Source organism: Heteronotia binoei, chromosome 5 (assembly GCF_032191835.1).
Source record: "Heteronotia binoei isolate CCM8104 ecotype False Entrance Well chromosome 5, APGP_CSIRO_Hbin_v1, whole genome shotgun sequence".
In the NCBI taxonomy this organism is placed as follows: domain Eukaryota; kingdom Metazoa; phylum Chordata; class Lepidosauria; order Squamata; family Gekkonidae; genus Heteronotia; species Heteronotia binoei.
In genome coordinates this window covers 9,825,167-9,842,288 of record NC_083227.1, presented here as the reverse complement: position 1 = coordinate 9,842,288, position 17,122 = coordinate 9,825,167, and the positions used below count along the sequence as shown (strand labels likewise).

Here is a 17,122-nt window from a genome sequence, read left to right as displayed (position 1 = left end):
ACAGAGAGATGAATAGCCCAACCTTATCTTCCCTTTAGCTTCCCCCAAGTGTGTGGGTGGGTGCGTGGGCAGGGGTATCTTTCCCACAGAGATTAGTCTCTCCTCTCCTTATTCCCTCCTGAAGGCAGGGAAGGGAACTCCCTGTGTGTGTGTTTTGGGCCAAAGTCTGCTTCCAAGAAAAGAACACCCTTCAGGAGGTGGTGTAAGGGCAGAACCCCTGCAACCCAGAAATCGTGAGGGAATCCATGAGGGGATCACAGAGCCCCCCACAACCCCCTGCTCTCCCAGCCACAGACACAAAAAGCCCTGTGAGAGTCTCCGCCTGGCTACTGAGGGGCTGTGCTGGCAGCTTCAGCAGAAAGAAGTCACCACAAGGAGTGAGATGGAGGGAGGAAGATTATCTGCACAGGGAAGAACTCCAGAGGCAACAAAGCCCTGTGGTGGGGGTGGGGAAGCATCAAATAGGTTGCCCTTACTTTAAAGCGGGAGAGACTGAAGAGAAGGGCTCCTGGTGTTCCTAGTGCAGCCCCCCCCCCCTCACAGCAACAGCCCTGCAGAGAGGTGGGGGGGCTCTCGTCAGGGTCTTGCTTGGAGGACACAGGGCCCAGCACCCCTCTTGAGTGGGGTGGGACCAGTGGATGCCTGGGGAGGGAGGCCTTGGGGGTGTCAGAGGTGGGCTCCCTGAGCTCTGAGAGGAAGGCAGGCAGAGTCCAAGAGCAATGGGGGGGGGGGGCTGAAGTGGGCCTGAACCACCCATAGCAGCCTTCCCTCTGCTGCTGCTTCTATGTTCCCCCCAGGCCTGCAAGCTGAGCCTAGCGGGAGGGCACCTCCAGCCCAGGAAGAGACCCAGCCCCTTCCCTGGGGAAATTGGGAGGGGAGAGATTCATAGGAGGAAATAGTGCAGGATGGGCAGAGGGAAGTGGGAGGGGGGAGATCCCCAACTCTACTATTGCTTCTCTCAGGTAATGGGAAAGGGGTGGTGTCAGGCTTTTTTATGGGGGGGCTGTTGTCTACTGGATCTGCTTCCCCTACAGAAGTTGCATTTCTCCCATCTAGAACTGGGTGGCGTCATCAGCCCCTCCTCCCATGGTGGGGGCTGCTACCAAAGGGGGGGGGGGGTTACCTTTGATTCCATCCCCCAATATAGGTGAGGCAGGGCCCTCTTTCGCCTTTAGGGGTGGGAGGGGGCTGTCAACCTTAAGGGGGGGACATGAATTTCTGAAGTAAAAAACCCCCACAAGTTTATCTCCAGGGAGAAGCACCCCCACCACACACATACACATAGAAAGTCCGCCCTTCTTCCACCAGGCAGCAGCCCCCTGGGGGAAGGATTGCCATACCCACTTCCTTTCATCCCTCCTCTCTTGTGGGGGATGACCCGACCCCACCCCACCCCAGAATGGCCAACCTGCCTTTGATCTCCCCCTCTGGGGCCAAGGGGAGGCACAGTTGCCCACTCCCCTCCCCACATATCTGCTTCAATGAGGGGGGCTTCTTCCCCCTCCCTCCTGAGGTGTAGCCCCTCCCCCTCCTCTTGCCCTGGGGAGAGGGATGCTGTGGCTGGCCCCTCCCCCTCCCCTCACCTGTGCTGTTCTTCTGGTGGAAGCGATCCCGCAGAATCACCAGATCCCCTCGGAACACAGCCTCTGTGCCCTGTGAGAGCTGAGTATTCCTTTCCCAGTACTGAGGATCCTCTTTTCCAACCTTCTCCATCCAGGGAACCAGGGACACATCTCTCCTTGTGATGCTGTCATACTTGGTGAAGGGCTGGTCGTCTACGTAGCCCACGATGCTGAACTGGGGCAGCCCCGAACCAGGCTCAGACACTGCTGTGTAGAAGTAGCGCAGGGAGTGGGGGGAGGAGGAGCCTGGGGCAAAGAGAAAGGGGGGCAGAGTTAAGGGGGCTGCAATTGAGGAAGGGCTCCCCAGACCCCCACCCCTCTTCGGAGACCCAGGCTAAGTGGGGGCGAGGGGGATGAAAGAGGAGAGGGAAACAAAATGGGGCAAGGAATGGGGAGAGGGGATCTGAGAGCCTGAGGAGAGGGAAGAGAAGTGGGGAAATACCAAAGGAAGAGAACCAGATGCAGCCTAGGCATGCCAACTTCCAGGGGGGACCTGGACATCTCACAGATGCACTACTTATCATCAGACATCAGAGATATCAGTTCCTCTGGAGAAAATGGCTCCTGGGGAAGGCGGAGTCTATGGCATTCGCCACCCATAAGCTCCTCCCTTTCCCTTTGCTCCACCCTGAAATCTCCAGGAATTTCCCAACCCGGAACTGGACTGAAAAGACTGGTTTCTTCAGAAGAAGACAGAACAGAACTACTCTGGCTCACTGGCAACGCCTGCCTGGATGACCCCATGTAGAAATTGATTTTTAAAAACTTAACACAACTACACAGAAACAGTTAATATTTTAAAAAAAGATCTCCCTGGATGGGCCAGCTGAAAATCTCCTGCAGCCTATATTTTTGGGCAAGTGGAGAAATGTGGTGAGACCTTTATAGGAAATGATCCCAGAACAAAGACAATCTTAGAAATGGAAGGAAGGAAGGAAGGAAGGAAGGAAGGAAGGAAGGAAGGAAGGAAGGAAGGAAGGAAGGAAGGAAGATGGAAGTTCAGACCAACGTCTGAGTTCTGCAGCAAAGTACCCCACACATTGTCCCACTCAGAAGGAGGCCCCTGATGTGGCAAATATCTAGGTCCTGATGTGGGAAACTGCAGGTTTCTCTCTCTCGGCTTGACTTCGCGACCAAAGATTTAAGAAGGGTGCAGTAGTCCACGTCTGCTGCAGGCTCACTGGTGGCTGACAAGACCAATGCGGGACAGGCAGGTCCGGCCACAGTGGCTGCAGGGAAAAGTCTGATTTGGGGTTGGTGCTGTAGCAGTGCGATTCTTCTTTGTTGTTATTTTTCGACCGCAAGTAAGGATACCCGTTGACCGCGGCTAGCCAACTGGGAAGGGGGAGGAGACGAGCTTTGTTTAGGCCACCTTTTCTAGGCCCCTCTCCATACGGAGCAAACAGTGCTGTCCCTAAATAAGGCTGCTTGGTCGTTCAGGGTGCTGCCGAAAAATGCTTTCGTCTCCGGGTCAGCATCAGGCGACCAATACCCTGAACCGCCTACATGCAGGATCGGGACTGCGGCTTCCAGTGGCATCTTCCACCTGCCGTTTCGCCCCTTGCCCATCGCTGCAGGACTTGGTGTGTTGTGGGTTGTGGATGTGGATATGCCCTTCAGGCCTGCGCAGAGGAATTTTTAGGTGAAGCGCAGTGTGCGCAGTACTGGCTCCACCCTTTCACCTTGGGGTCATCTGCCATGGCCAAGTAAGCCGGGACGCCGGCAGCGAGTCCTCCAGGTGGTAGGTGTATTAACGAGCTCTATCTGCCCGGGCTTGATGTTAGAGTTTTCCTTCTCTTGGCTGGCGAGGTTGGTGAGCCCAGCCTGCCCATCCGGTTATACTGCCGGACATTCGGTCACACCATGACGTGGCAAACTCTGAAAAACTGGGGGGGGGGACCAGCGAGAAGGTGTTGCCACGGATGCAGTAATGTAGGAGAGGCCATTGCAGTGACCATCTGCCAGGCAAAGCCAGGCAGTGACCACGCAGCGTTCACTACACCGGGAAAGGAGAATCGATGCATTGTGCATACGCTTTCCCTGGGGGGGCAGGACACCCAGAGGGAGCCCGCCCACCCCCACCCCCCCAACTGCATGCAGAAAGACTGGAGAGGGAAAAGCAGATGGAGCAGAAATTTCCAAATAATCCAGAACAACCAACAGGTTTCCAAGATTTTTGTATTTTCTCCTGATGATATTCAGAAACATAAAAAGATCCAGAAATTTCTGAGGACTTCTGTGTTTCTTCTTTGCCTCATATGGGGACACACGACTGTTCCACCTGTTCTACATTTTTATTCATTATTTTTAAAACCCCGTAATCCCCTTTGTGTCGAAGGGAGAAAAGTGCAGTAGGAATTAAATAAGGTAGAGAAATTGAAGTCAACGCAGCACTGACTGTCTTCTTAAACCTAACCTCCTTTATTGTGAAACATTAAAATGGTTACAAACTGTCAGATAAAACCAGATTGGGTGGTATATTTTTCAGACTGTCAGTTGCCGGAGCATTCATTTAATCCAAATTAAGAATCCCTGCAGGCCAACCAAGTGGCATCCCATCACAAAAACACACGGGGCTTTTTTTGTAGCAGGAGCTCCTTTGCATATTAGGCCACACCCCCTTGATGCAACCAATCCTCGAAGAGCTTACAGGCCTCTGTACAGGGTCTACTGTAAGCTCTTAGAGGATTGGCTACATCAGGAGGGTGTGCCTGATATACAAAGGAGCTCCTGCTACAAAAAAAAGCCCCGAAAACACATTTGTTATTTAAGGCATCAGCCCCTCCCCAAACAGTGTGTTGTTTCAAGATAACTTCAACTTCCTGCTATCATCAAAAAAGAGAGTCTGAAAAAGGCAGAACTTCCAACGCTGAACTTTCAGATTTCACCAGTTTAAGAAAACAGGACACCTGCATGACGTGAAATAAGTTCCCAGCTAGCAAAAGCTTGGCATTGATTTCATCTATCAGCCATCCTTCCTGTGAAGACCACAGAATGGCAAAGCTCTACAAGAAAGGCCAGTAAAACAGGTCCAAGAAACACTGGATTTTACCATAAGAGAAACAACTAAATGAAAAATTTAATCACCTGACAAACGAATCAACCTGAGGGGAAGAAAGAAACAGGGGGGGGAGGTGCCTACAATTTCTCCACAGACAAGCTCAAATCCAGTTCCTTTTATTTTAAAAAGTACCTTTTGAAACACTTCCATTTTACTAAAACACCTTTTATGAGGCCTTCCTGAACAGTCACAAAACATTCAGAACCAGACACAAAAATCAGATAAACCCACCATACACTTGAAGAACAGACTCTGCTAGGAATAATAAGACATTGGAAACTGGGAAAAGAATTTTAAAAAATCAGTCCAAGGCCAAGACAGAAAGGAGAACTTTCACTAGATAAGCACCTGGCAAATCTCTGCAGGAAGGGGAGCCAAGGCTAGCAATGAGGTGCCGCCACTGAGAAGGCCCTGTCCTGTTGACCACTCGCTCTCCTGCTGAAGACAAGGGATACCCAGAACCAGGAAAAGGCTGTCTCCCAAAAATCACAGCAGATGAGCGGGTACTTTTACATCTTTATTTTAGCAGATTTATGCTTTCTTTTAGCATCGCATATCAGAGGCGGCCAATGGTTTTGGCCCAGAAGGGAGAGGATTGTCCACCTTCAGGGGCTGGAGCCACCCCACAATCAACATCCCCCCAGCCAGGGAAGATCCACCCCCTCTCTGCTCCCAGGGGGAAGAGGAAGCATTTCCCACGGAAGGTGTGTCCAGGCAGAATTAAGTGTCCAATCATGCACAGAGCCCCCCCCCCAATGAACAAGGAGGGGACATTTCTGAGCAGCCTACTAGGTAAAGCTCAGGATTATCGTTATTCCTATTTATGGTCCACCTTTGTCAGGGGCAAGAGGCAGACTACAAGTATGATAAAACGCAGCGGGAAAGAAACAGGGAAAGGGGCAAGCAGAAACGCCTCTTAAAAGGCAACAAGACAAATCCGTGTGGAATAGACAGTGAACTCATGTGCATATTAAGCCACTCCCCCTGACGTCACCATTGTTTCACACACACTTTTCTTCCTCAAAGAATCTACTTCAAACACTGTTGCAGTGACCAGACACCCTATTGAAAGCTCCCTGGAGTTTTCCCAGGTCACCTGCCCCTTCAGAATAATCCTTTCACACACCCCTTTTTCCTTCTCTTCTGATGAATGGATCCCTTCTAGGTTGGGGGAAGTGGGCTTCAGAACTGGGTTTTTGAACAATTCCGCAGCAAGCCCAGTCACTGACACCCATCCCTGTTAGGGAAACTGCTCTCAAAATGAGATTGGGGAATTAGTGTGACTTTCTTAGTGTGACTTTCCCACTAAGAAGGAATGAGTTCAGCCTGGCAGGGTAAGCTTGGGTCAGGAAAGCAAGCTGGATTCTGCTGTTGTTAGCTCTAGGTCCATGGAGCCAGGCTGGAAACATGGTGGCTTCTTCCACTGCAGTGGCCAAGACTGGGCACACAAGGAGCAGCTGGAGCATGTCTGTATTTCTGGCTCACACCCTTCAGAGATGTAGAATGCAAAGCTGCCACATAAGCCTTAGAAAGTGTAAGCAAAGTCCACTTCTTAGAGCAGATGTGTGAGAGTTAATTCTCCAGGCACCCTGGCAACCACACTGGCGATCATGATGTCCACATGCATGAAAAGTAGGGGGCTTTTCCTCACAGTTCCCCCCCTCAAGACCTATGTCACCATCTGGTGGCGAGGTCTTGCAATAACACAATGTCCATATCTGTAGTTGACAGGCGGCGAGTCCACGTAGCTTCAATTGTCTACCGGGGTGTACCGTCTATCTAAAAAGGTTGGAGCCACTATCTAAACTACTCAAAAATCAATTTGGAAAAATATTCCAATAGGCCAAAGGTTCCTTCCTTTGAATACTACGATGCAGGGATAACAGGCATTGGCAACGTTGTAGGGCATACAGTATTAAAACACAGGGTTACAACCATTGAAATAAAAGTTGAGTTCATAAAATCATTACTGCTATTTAAACCAGATAAGTAACAAGAATTGATCCATAAATCACACACAATCATGACAATAATTGATTAGAAAAACACACAGGTACATTAGAGTTCATGGTTACAAGTGAATCCATATCTTAATCTTGAGTCTTCTTTTCTTCTTCTCCCCCCCTTGATAAGCTTCTTATACTGGGGTTTGAAGAGGATCTTCTTCCATGTACCTATTGGGTATGTGAAAGTCCTAGTGGAGGGTGAACCAAAGAGTCTTCCCACCCCCCCTAGCACCCAGCGAAATCTGTCTTTATTGTTGCTAAAAGGGAGTTCTTCCTGTAACCCAGCATGGACTTGGCAATGGTGCTTTTATTCCTGTGTCACCAATGGTCCATAGATCAACAGTGGGCTTGAGGAAAGAACCAAAAAGGAACCAAAAACATTCACACATGACAACATGGAGATGATTCTGTACCATTGTAGGGAGCAGTGACAGCAGATCAAAAATGCATACATTCAACCATGAAGAAAGGAGTCTTAAAAAGCTATTAGTGAAGTGTCCTCCTGTCCAGAGTATGGTGACCAGTGAGCTTTTACGTCACAAGCTTACATATGTCATGTTAGGGGCCTGCATTGGGCAGGTTTGCCTTATTACACTAAGCATTCAGGACTTTAGGAGGCTTTTTCCTTGTCAAGGAAGGGAAGTAACATACACAATTCAGAAAACACAACCCCAAATATACTTTGTTGCAACATAAAACTTAAAACAAAACATTGTGCACAAGGGAAATGACCATAGTTGGGGCGTCCCCCATATGATGAAAATAGTTCACAAAGAAGAGAGGAGACAAAATAAAACCTTTGCTATAGCTTTGGAATATAATAAATTGTCAAAACAATAGAAAAACTTCAAAAACAAAAACTGAGGCCTCAATAGAACAATGCTAGCTAGCTTTATATGAGAGGGATCATACCCAAAATGACAGGTGAGCTGGAGCAGAGAAATTAAAAACCTGGACATAAGTGAGCTGATCAGGTCCCACTAAATCCAGTTTTTCTCTGGGCCAGTTCAGCTGAAACGATCTCGGTATGGGGGTCTCACATGTGAGCATAGATTTCAACAAAAACTTAACAAAACCAGAACTCTGAAAAGCAACATAATGGTTACACATACATAAAACAATTCTTAACAGGACTATCAACAATTAGAACTACTGAGCATGCATTAGACTTGATTTGCAGGTCCAGATTCCCTGCACATCTATATTGAAAGGAAAGATGAGCAAACTTATCAAAACAGTTACAACATCCTAGAAATCAAATACTGGTTAATACCTGGACAAACACACTAAAACAATTCATAAAAAGAGAAAAGATGTGGCACGGCATCTGTAGTACCAAGAGAAAAATGCTTAGTTGTTGCAAGGGCAAGTCAAAAGAAAGACTTGAAGCACGAAAGCATATCCCTTGAAGGAGAAACCTTTTATGGAGTAAAAGGCAAAACTAAGATGATGGCACAATGCTCCAGGTTTAAGGCTTGTGCCAGAGAACGATTTTCCTCTGTGCATACACAGAGTGCAAAGAATGTGTTGCTGGAAGGCAACATGCTGTCAGAAATACCAAGTAGACCAACATTTGAACATGATACAACAAGACTTGAATTGGGGAGCATTAATAGGCTCAGCCAACTGGTTATAGATGCAAAAATAACACAAAAGGACATTTAGTAGCAAGTAGAAAATCATGATTAGAAATGAACCCTGAGGAATCTACATTAAGAATCTAACAAGTTATTGCTCATTTCCTTGAGAACATGGAAAATAGAAAAGGGTTTTCGCTCAGAGAAAGTCTAGCTCTAACAAGATATATATTATAGGTGGAGGCAGAACCATCCATTGGTCATTATATTACTTAAGACCAACCAAAGATACTGAGCCCACAAGTTGGGGCCTCTTAAGAACATGTGGATACCTCTTTCCACAGGCAGACTGGATTAAACTACAATTAAAACTCAAGCTTCACCCAAATAGCTAAAAGGGAAGATTGATGATGCAAATGGCATTCAGAGAGAAAATGAAGATATCAATAGTTGAAGTACATTTGAGGAATCCAAATTTCTAATGGAGACCAAAAACCTTCAGGAATTCTGTCAAAACAAGAGTATTAGTTCTTGAGGCTTAAGAGAGAAAAAGCACAGGGAGAGGGTAATTTTACCCCAAGAAAGTGTGCAGATGTTCTATACTTCTTGTAGGAACCAAACTTTGTGAGATAAAATTTTCTTAGCTCTAATGTTTAGCAAAGGGCCTATAGATTGTAAAGCATTTTCCTTTTACTACAAAGCACTGGGAATGCCCAATAGACTTTGAGGAGCAATTTCTTAAAAGTGTTTCCCTTAAAATTAAAGCTACAAAATCTAAGTATAGGAGAGATTGGTACCAGTCACTCTTAGTATTAGGGCAGTTTACAGGCAGAGGATTTTCTCTAGCAGAGAAGGATTGGCTGTAAGTAGAACTTTGGGATGCCAGCTCCAGGCTGGAGATTTCTAGAAATTTGGGTCAAATTTGAAAATCACAAGGCATGCAGTCCATTTCCTTGGACACTTATTTCCTCCAGAGGCACTAGCCTCAATGTACTGGGGGAAAGGCTATGATTTTGGGAGAGACCTCCAGGTCCCACCTGGAGACTGGCGACCTTACCAAAAACAAAGTAGTATGCCCCTCTTCCACCCAGGTATTTCTCTGGCTGGGAAGAGGCTGTCTCTGTGAGAGACTGCAATATAAAAAAAAAAAGGTTTGGTAATGAAAACTTTTGAAATTATATCTTTTTAGACCCAAAATCAGAAGATGAGAATTCAAAATAGCACAAAAATACCTCAACTGTATTTCCACCCCCCCTAGATGAAGAAGGCGGGGAGGGTTTTAACAGACAAACCAAAATTCCTTCCCTCTTGGGTAAAGTGAGGGCTTAGCTTTAACAAAAGGCTAAAACAGACACAATGGATTTGGCCAGTACTCTTATCTAATCCTGATAAATTTTTACAAAGAAAGGTGGAGGAGGAGAATAATGAGCTTTCTGCCTGGGTGGGGCTCAAAATTGTAACTCTTTTCCCAGTTTCTTTGACTCAAGCTGAATTTGGCTGATTTTATTTTCAAGAGGGTCTGCAGGAGATTTGCCAATCAGTACTACATTAGTTGTTGCTGCTCTTGCAGCTGGAGGTTCTCCTTTCTGTACTTTCAGATTTAAATGACAGACTTGCCCATTTGAGGTTAGCTGTCTTGTGTTGCTGTGACCTTTGAGAAGGAGAGGCAACACTTCTTACAAGACAATGAGGCTCTCTCTCTCTCTCAAAGACACTGAGTTGCTTGTACCTTAGGGAGACCCGAGATAAACAAAAATTTAATTTCTCAGGGCAATGCATTTAAAATTCTATCCCTTTGCTTAGTTGCTTATCAAATCTTTACTGCTACAGATTTCCATTGAGCAAGAGGGAGAACAATTAGCATTTCTTCCTGATGGCAGGAGTGCTGAGCATTTGCAATACTTTAGCCAGTTCTATTTGGGCCAATCTGCAGGCACTCTGTACAAGCTCAGAGGCTATACCATTTAACATTCATAGAACTGAGGAAATAAATATTTTTTTTTGACTTTATAAGCAAGAGAGAGGAAGATGAACTTGGGAGTTTCACAAATTTTCATTCAGCCAATTTGAAAGTTAAAAACAGTCAGTTTCTTACATTTTGCTCTGAATGCTTTGAATTAACAAAAACTAGTTCAGTCTCTCTTTCTCAGGTACTTGATGCTGGCATTTTTAAAGGGTTAGACTAAATACATACTACATCAAGCTCCCATTACCCTGCAGAGAAACTAACTGCAGGCTGGAACCCTTGCTGGGATTCCAGGAGATCTCCAGGCCTTACCTGGAGAAATGGCCTGGTCTAATTGTAGTCCAAGTCATTGCTTGTATGTTTTCTTATTTAGTCAAGGGAAAGGCGCCCTTGTTACCTTTAAACCTAATAAAGCCAGATCTCTCTGTTTTAAGAGACATTCAAGTCTAGATGTTAGATTTTCCTTTGGGTGGGGGGAGGTTCAGAGACAAAGGAACCTTGCTTGCCCATGTGGGACTACCATTCTCTGAAGTTCCACCGAATTCTGGCTTTCAAATTCCCCAAATGGGATGAGATAAAGACAGTAAATTTCTAGCCAGAAGGGCTGAGACTTGCTCATGTAGGAGTGTCTGGAGCAAGTCCTTGCTAAAATGAATACCTTGTGCCATGATTGTGGAACTCTGCATAGGCTCAGAGACCACATTTCCTTCATGATTCTGGGGTAAGAGAACTGAAACAGGGACTGTTTTCTCATTTTCATGGAGGAAAGAAGTCTGGGGCTGCACAGCTGGGTCTGCCCCGCCATGTTTCCTTTTATCCAGCACTTCCAGGATTTCCAGTCTCCTCTCTGTGGCCCTGCAAGACTCCAGGACATGTTGCAGGAGACTGGCAGTTTCCTTTTCTTTACTAGCTTCTAACTTTTGCTGAAGTTCCAGATTTTTCTCAGCAAGCTGTTGGATTTCTAAATCTTTTTCCTGAGTAGGATTTGTAAGTTTCCCTACCCCTTCCTTATTAGGGAAATTTTCCAAAGCAGTAGCTTTGGGGAAGCTATCTCCATTTTCTGCAAACCCTGTGGCATTGGGAGCCATGTGCCCTGGTGGCTTCATGGCTTCTGAAAGTGCAGCAAGTAGCACATGTGTGGGCTGCTTATCAAATTGCTTCATGTCTGCTCCAGTGGCTCTAAGCTGGGACCAAGCTGCCATTCTGACTTTGTCTCGAGGGGTCCGCTGAGGCCAGGGTTGCCCAGGAGCATAAGCCTGCTTGTATAGGGGAACCTTTGGGGCAAGCTGGGGATGGCAAGAAGAGCTGGAACCAAGGCCATTGTTGTGGAACTTCCAGTTCTGGCTCTCTTTTCCATGCCCACCCTGCTCTTGATTATATTGTGCCTGAGTGAGCTGTGTTTCTAAAACAGCAACTCTTTGTTCAGAGACTTGGGCATGCTTTAAAGCATTCTCCAGTCTCCATTTGACCTCATGGAGAGAGTGGGTTAAATTTGCTATCTCCTTCTCATGAGCACTTAATCTAGCTGTGTAGTCTTCATGAACTATTTCCCTTTTTGCATAGTCAGCTTTCATTCTACTCTCTCTTTCCATAAAATTGCCAACTCTGTCAAGATTAGCCTCTAGATCTTTCCAGGTGGTGTTTACCAGGGCTGTTATGCCATAGCACCTCAAGGTGGGTATATTGAGACCTCTGATCACATCGGATATGAAATTTTGATTCTCATAATCTGGTTCCCCATTGTCTTTGGGTAATACTACCTTAGCTGCTTCTGCTAGGAATTTCTTCCTTATTAGATAGCTCACTGGATGCTCATCATGACCTTGTAAGGTCTGATGGTAGAAATCTTTTATATCCTCTCCATCCCAGGTGGCAGATAGTACCTCAGCCATCCATTCTAAGATGGTGGCATTAGACAGGTTCAGGCGATACATTACATTTCTTACTTTGTCTAGTTCAGGGCCTGAGGCGCATAATCTCAGCACATGGTTTAATTCAGTTAAGGAGGCTTCTTTGTAGTGAATTCTAGCGCTGGCCATCCACAACACTGAGGTGTCTATGTTATAGGGGCCAAGGAAGCTGGCAGCCATTTTAATGTCCTCTGCTCCCCAAGATCTGGTTTCCTTCACTACTTTTACAGATTCAGCTCCATTCTGTTTTCTGGCTGTGGTCTTTTTAGTGACCACAGGACGGACTGGGGCTGACCTGCTTTTATTTCCTTCTACCACCTCTTCATCCTCGCTTTCCTCGTCCGAAAAAGCATAAAGGGTGGATGGAGAGACCGTCGCTATAAGAGCGTTTTTACGGTCTAGCTTTTGATGCAGCAAGGCAATCTCCTTTTTACATGCCTCATGATTGGCTGCTTCTCTGTTTTTTCGGATCTTTTCTGTAACAATTTCAACGGCATGTTGCAACTTACTATTTCTGTCTTTAGCTTGTTCTAATTCTTTTTCCAAAGAGGCTACCTGCATTTGGGCCTTTCTTAGAGCAGGCAGCATGTCTTGCTGTTCTAGGGTTAAGGTGCGTTTCTCCAGTTTAAGGTCGTCCACCTTGTCCTTTAAATTTTGGATCTCCCATCTCAGACTATTATTCTCCTTCATAATCTTCCTGACATGTATTTCATGTCCTTCACTCAATCTTGTCCTTTCTTTCTCATGAGTCTCTAGCATTTGCTTTACTTTTGCCTCGTGACTCATGAGGATCTGCTCTTTCTCTGCCACATGGCTTTGAAAGGGTTGCTCCAGTTCTGCTGCATGAGCCTGGAGCACGAGTTTCTTCTCTGCCACATGGTTTTGCCAAAATTCTGCTTTTTCTGCCTCATGGTTTTGCCGAATTGTATCTATCTCTGCTGCATGAGACTGGAGTAAGAGTTCTTTTTCCGCTGTATGCTTCCGGAACTCATTCTCCAGCACCTCTGCATGTCTCTTAAGAATTTCCTCAAATTCTTGTTCCTTTTTTTCTATCTGCACCTCTTGCTGTTCTATTTGCTGGTCCCTTTGGGTAAGCTGTTCCCTGAGTTGTTTAATCAAGGTAGTGCTATCCCGTAGGGCTTCAAACAAACCCCATGTCGCAAAAAGGTCTCTTTTGCCCGAACTTATTGTTTTGTTGCTACAGTTCTCCTCAAATATATCTCTAAAGGACTGAAGGGGATCAGAGCCTTGGTTAAAGATTCCCTTGTTCCAGGGGTTGTCCCCTTTCTTTATTAACCATTTCTCCAACTTGGGGAGTTCTCCCTTTTTGGCAAAGATTTCCATAGCTTACAATTTAGTTCCTTTCAAAGTTCTAACTTTACTTGCAGGGCTGGTTTTCCCGCACTGTTAGGTGCCTAACCACAGGCCACCAAAATTAACTGATGCAGGAGCCTTCCCTGGCACTTTTCCTGCTTATTGGGGAGCAAAGAACTTGCAGGACACGTCTGTGTGCCTCACAAGTAAAGGAGGCAGTTGCAGGACCTTCCTTAGTTCTCTGCAACACTAACAAATGTTTGTGGCATGGGCTTATGGCCTTGCACACATTGTTGAGCTCCTCAGGAGGGGCTTTTCTCTAGCCTCTGCCTCCAAACCATCAAAAGTCACTGGCACTGCACCTTTCCTTAGTAGGGCAGTTCTGAGTTTACCAAAAGGTTTTAAAAGTCTTAGAGCCTGAGCTTTTCCTCTGTTGGCCCTAAGCAAAAGGGAAATTTTTCGGCTGAGAAGAGTTCCTATCTCCTCAGACCCGGGACAAATTTTTAACCCCAAGGGAGAGCTTCTTGCTCCTTCCACTAAATTCTCTTAAAGGCACAGCCAAGTGAGAGAACTAGCAGCATATTTCCAGATGCTTCCTGGCTCCTATGTGCTATTTTACACTTGGGCTGACAACTTTACTTATGTTCCTTTTTTTTGTTTTGCCTACTGCCAATCTCTGATTGCGCTTCGGCTTGGGTTTAGGGGGCAGCGAGCCAATCCTATGATTGCGTCTCGGCCAGAAAAGGGAGCCACGAGCCGACCCAACGATCGCGTCTCGGGCGCAGTTTTGGGCAGTGAGCCAATCCTATGATTGCGTCTCGGCCAGAAAAGGGAGCCACGAGCCGACCCAACGATCGCGTCTCGGGCGCAGTTTTGGGCAGCGAGCCAATCCTATGATTGCGTCTCGGCCAGAAAAGGGAGCCACGAGCCGACCCAACGATCGCGTCTCGGGCACAGTTTTGGGCAGCGAGCCAATCCTATGATTGCGTCTCGGCCAGAAAAGGGAGCCACGAGCCGACCCAACGATCGCGTCTCGGGCGAAATTTTAGGCAACGAGCCGACCCAACGATCGCGTCTTGGCCTTAGAAAGAAAAGTTGCCCGGCAGTCAGATTGCAGCGGTCCTACGACCCACCTGCCTTCTTGACTGTCGGGTGCCTTAGACTAGCCTTGGCCTAGACTCGTGTAAGGACTTGGGTGTGTGTGTGCAAGTGTCTGAGTGTGTATGTAGTGTGTGTGCGTGTGTGCACTAAGCTCTAAAGAAAAGGGAGAAGGGAAGGGCGCTCTTTCCAGGTCTTAAACAATCCTAGCCTGTCCTGACATTCCCTCCCACGATAGACGCGTTTAGAAGGCCTCGGGACGGCGGCCAGACTTCACGGGACTTCCCCCTTGCGTTCTATCGGGCTCAGTCCTCTTTCGAGGTGCCTGGCCTCCTAGGTGCGGCTGAGAAGTCCAGTTGAATGATAGAAATGGGGGCAGCCCAACCCACAAGTACAGAGATGCTCGCTAGAGCCTTTCACACAGAACTCATTCACTCAATCACTCACGCAATAGCCTCGCTAGCACGACTTTCTGAACGGTGCAACCTTACGTCTGTCTGTATGAAGACACGCGTGTGTTCACACAAACAGGATAATGCCCGCATTCTCCACCAATTTCTGTTAGGGAAACTGCTCTCAAAATGAGATTGGGGAATTAGATTGAGAGACAGCTGGCCCTAAAAAGGAATCTTTGTTATCAATTGTATACCAGGCTCAACCGTTCAGAGAGTCAATGCTCAATAAGAGACTCTAATTTAGTAAAAATCAATTGTAATTTATTTAGAATAATATTTCTTTCATACAAGGTAAAAATACAAAACCCTCACACATTCACACAGGTCTAGGAAATATAGATAGATCAATAGGGGAACATATATGGATAAACAGACAGGGTAATATTTACCATCGTAGTCTTCCAGGAAGGTTTCCAATGGCGACTTAAGAGGACAGGGGAAATGGACCCAACACTGTGGCCAGAATTGGGGATGGATCTAGACAGCGGGTAATAGGGGTTGCTGAATAGAAAGCACACATGAGTGGAGTTGGGTCAGAGGTTAAATAGACTCTCTTAGACCCCTTAGGTGCTGGGAGGTCCAAGGGAGGAGAGATGGGAGGTTCAAGAAGGCTGGACATTCCTTACTGACACCTAATTGGATGCCTGCTTTGGCCAATGAACTTCACCTTAGTCCAGTGAACCTGGAAATTTCCAAGCTGCAATGTTGCCTGGGTTGGCCCCAAGGTATTAGACTGGGGTAAGAATGGGAATGACTGGATACTTAAGTTTAAATGGGATTAACTAGGAGGGTGACAATAGGTAATCAAATGCTGGCCTAGGTACCACCCAAGTTAGACAAAAGACTTGATGAAGACAGGAGATGTCCTTCCTCTTTCTCATCTTCTGCTGGGCAAGGTTTATTGTTCTGGTATTGCTGAGCAATTAGGATCAACAGTTGAGCTATTAATCCATTCATAAAACAGATGGGTTGCTTGCAGGCTCAGGGTGTGTACGTGTGACTTTCCCACTAAGAAGGAATGAGTTCAGCCTGGCAGGGTAAGCTTGGGTCAGGAAAGCAAGCTGGATTCTGCTGTTGTTAGCTCTAGGTCCATGGAGCCAGGCTGGAAACATGGTGGCTTCTTCCACTGCAGTGGCCAAGACTGGGCACACAAGGAGCAGCTGGAGCATGTCTGTATTTCTGGCTCACACCCTTCAGAGATGTAGAATGCAAAGCTGCCACATAAGCCTTAGAAAGTGTAAGCAAAGTCCACTTCTTAGAGCAGATGTGTGAGAGTTAATTCTCCAGGCACCCTGGCAACCACACTGGCGATCATGATGTCCACATGCATGAAAAGTAGGGGGCTTTTCCTCACATCCCCCACCCCCATTTTGATCAAAAGCCATTTTTTAAAAAATGCTTGAATGTGAGGTTTCTTCAAAGGGCACAAAAGCTGATTTAGTTCTATATGCCTCAACTTTCAAGTTTGTGGCTTTCCGGCTCCCCTGTGATCTCTCCCACCAGATCAGCAGCCATTTTGAGCAAGATCAGCTACAAACTGAATGAAGCCAAGCCGGAAACCACTTCTGACACCCAGCTCAGCTGGGGGGGGGGGGTTCTTCCCCTTCAAAAGACAAGCTCAAAAGAAGAAGAAGAGAATGGAGTTATACCTCATCCTTCACTTGGAGTCTCTAGGGTTGCCAGGTCTATGTTGGAAAATGCCTGGAGACTTTGGGGGTGGATCCGGGAGAGAGGAGGCAGGGGCCTCAGCATGCTCCAATGCCCTAGAGTCCATCCTTCAAAGCAGCCCTTTTCTGCAGGGGAGCTGATCTCTGACAGCTGGAGGTCAGTTTTCAAAGTGGGAGGTCTCCAGGCCCCACCTGGAGGCTGGCAACCCTAGAAGTCTCAGAGCGGCTTGCAGTCTCCTTCTCTTCCTCACAGACACGCTGTGAGGCAGGCAGGGCTGAGAGAGCTCTGAGAGAACTGCTCTTTGTGAGACCAGCTCATTCAAGGACTGTGACTGACCCAGGGTGACTCAGTAGCTGCACATGGAGAAGTGGGGAATCAAACCTGGTTCTCCAGGATTAGAGTCCGCGCTCTTAACCCCTCCACCAAACTGGCTCTCACAGGCAGC

At 46.9% G+C, this 17,122-nt stretch overlaps 1 protein-coding gene across 1 annotated transcript in view; it reads right to left on the bottom strand.

The window, feature by feature from the left end:
* The window catches only part of LOC132571667 (uncharacterized), a 139,269-nt gene that overhangs the window by 88,458 nt on the left and 33,689 nt on the right, over window positions 1–17,122 (bottom strand). The window contains exons 2-3 of the mRNA XM_060238460.1: window positions 12,458–13,244; window positions 1,584–1,956 (exon numbers count right to left, since the gene is read on the bottom strand). Coding sequence (XP_060094443.1) covers window positions 1,584–1,956; window positions 12,458–13,244 — 1,160 coding nt within the window. The remainder of the gene's footprint in view (window positions 1–1,583; window positions 1,957–12,457; window positions 13,245–17,122) is intronic.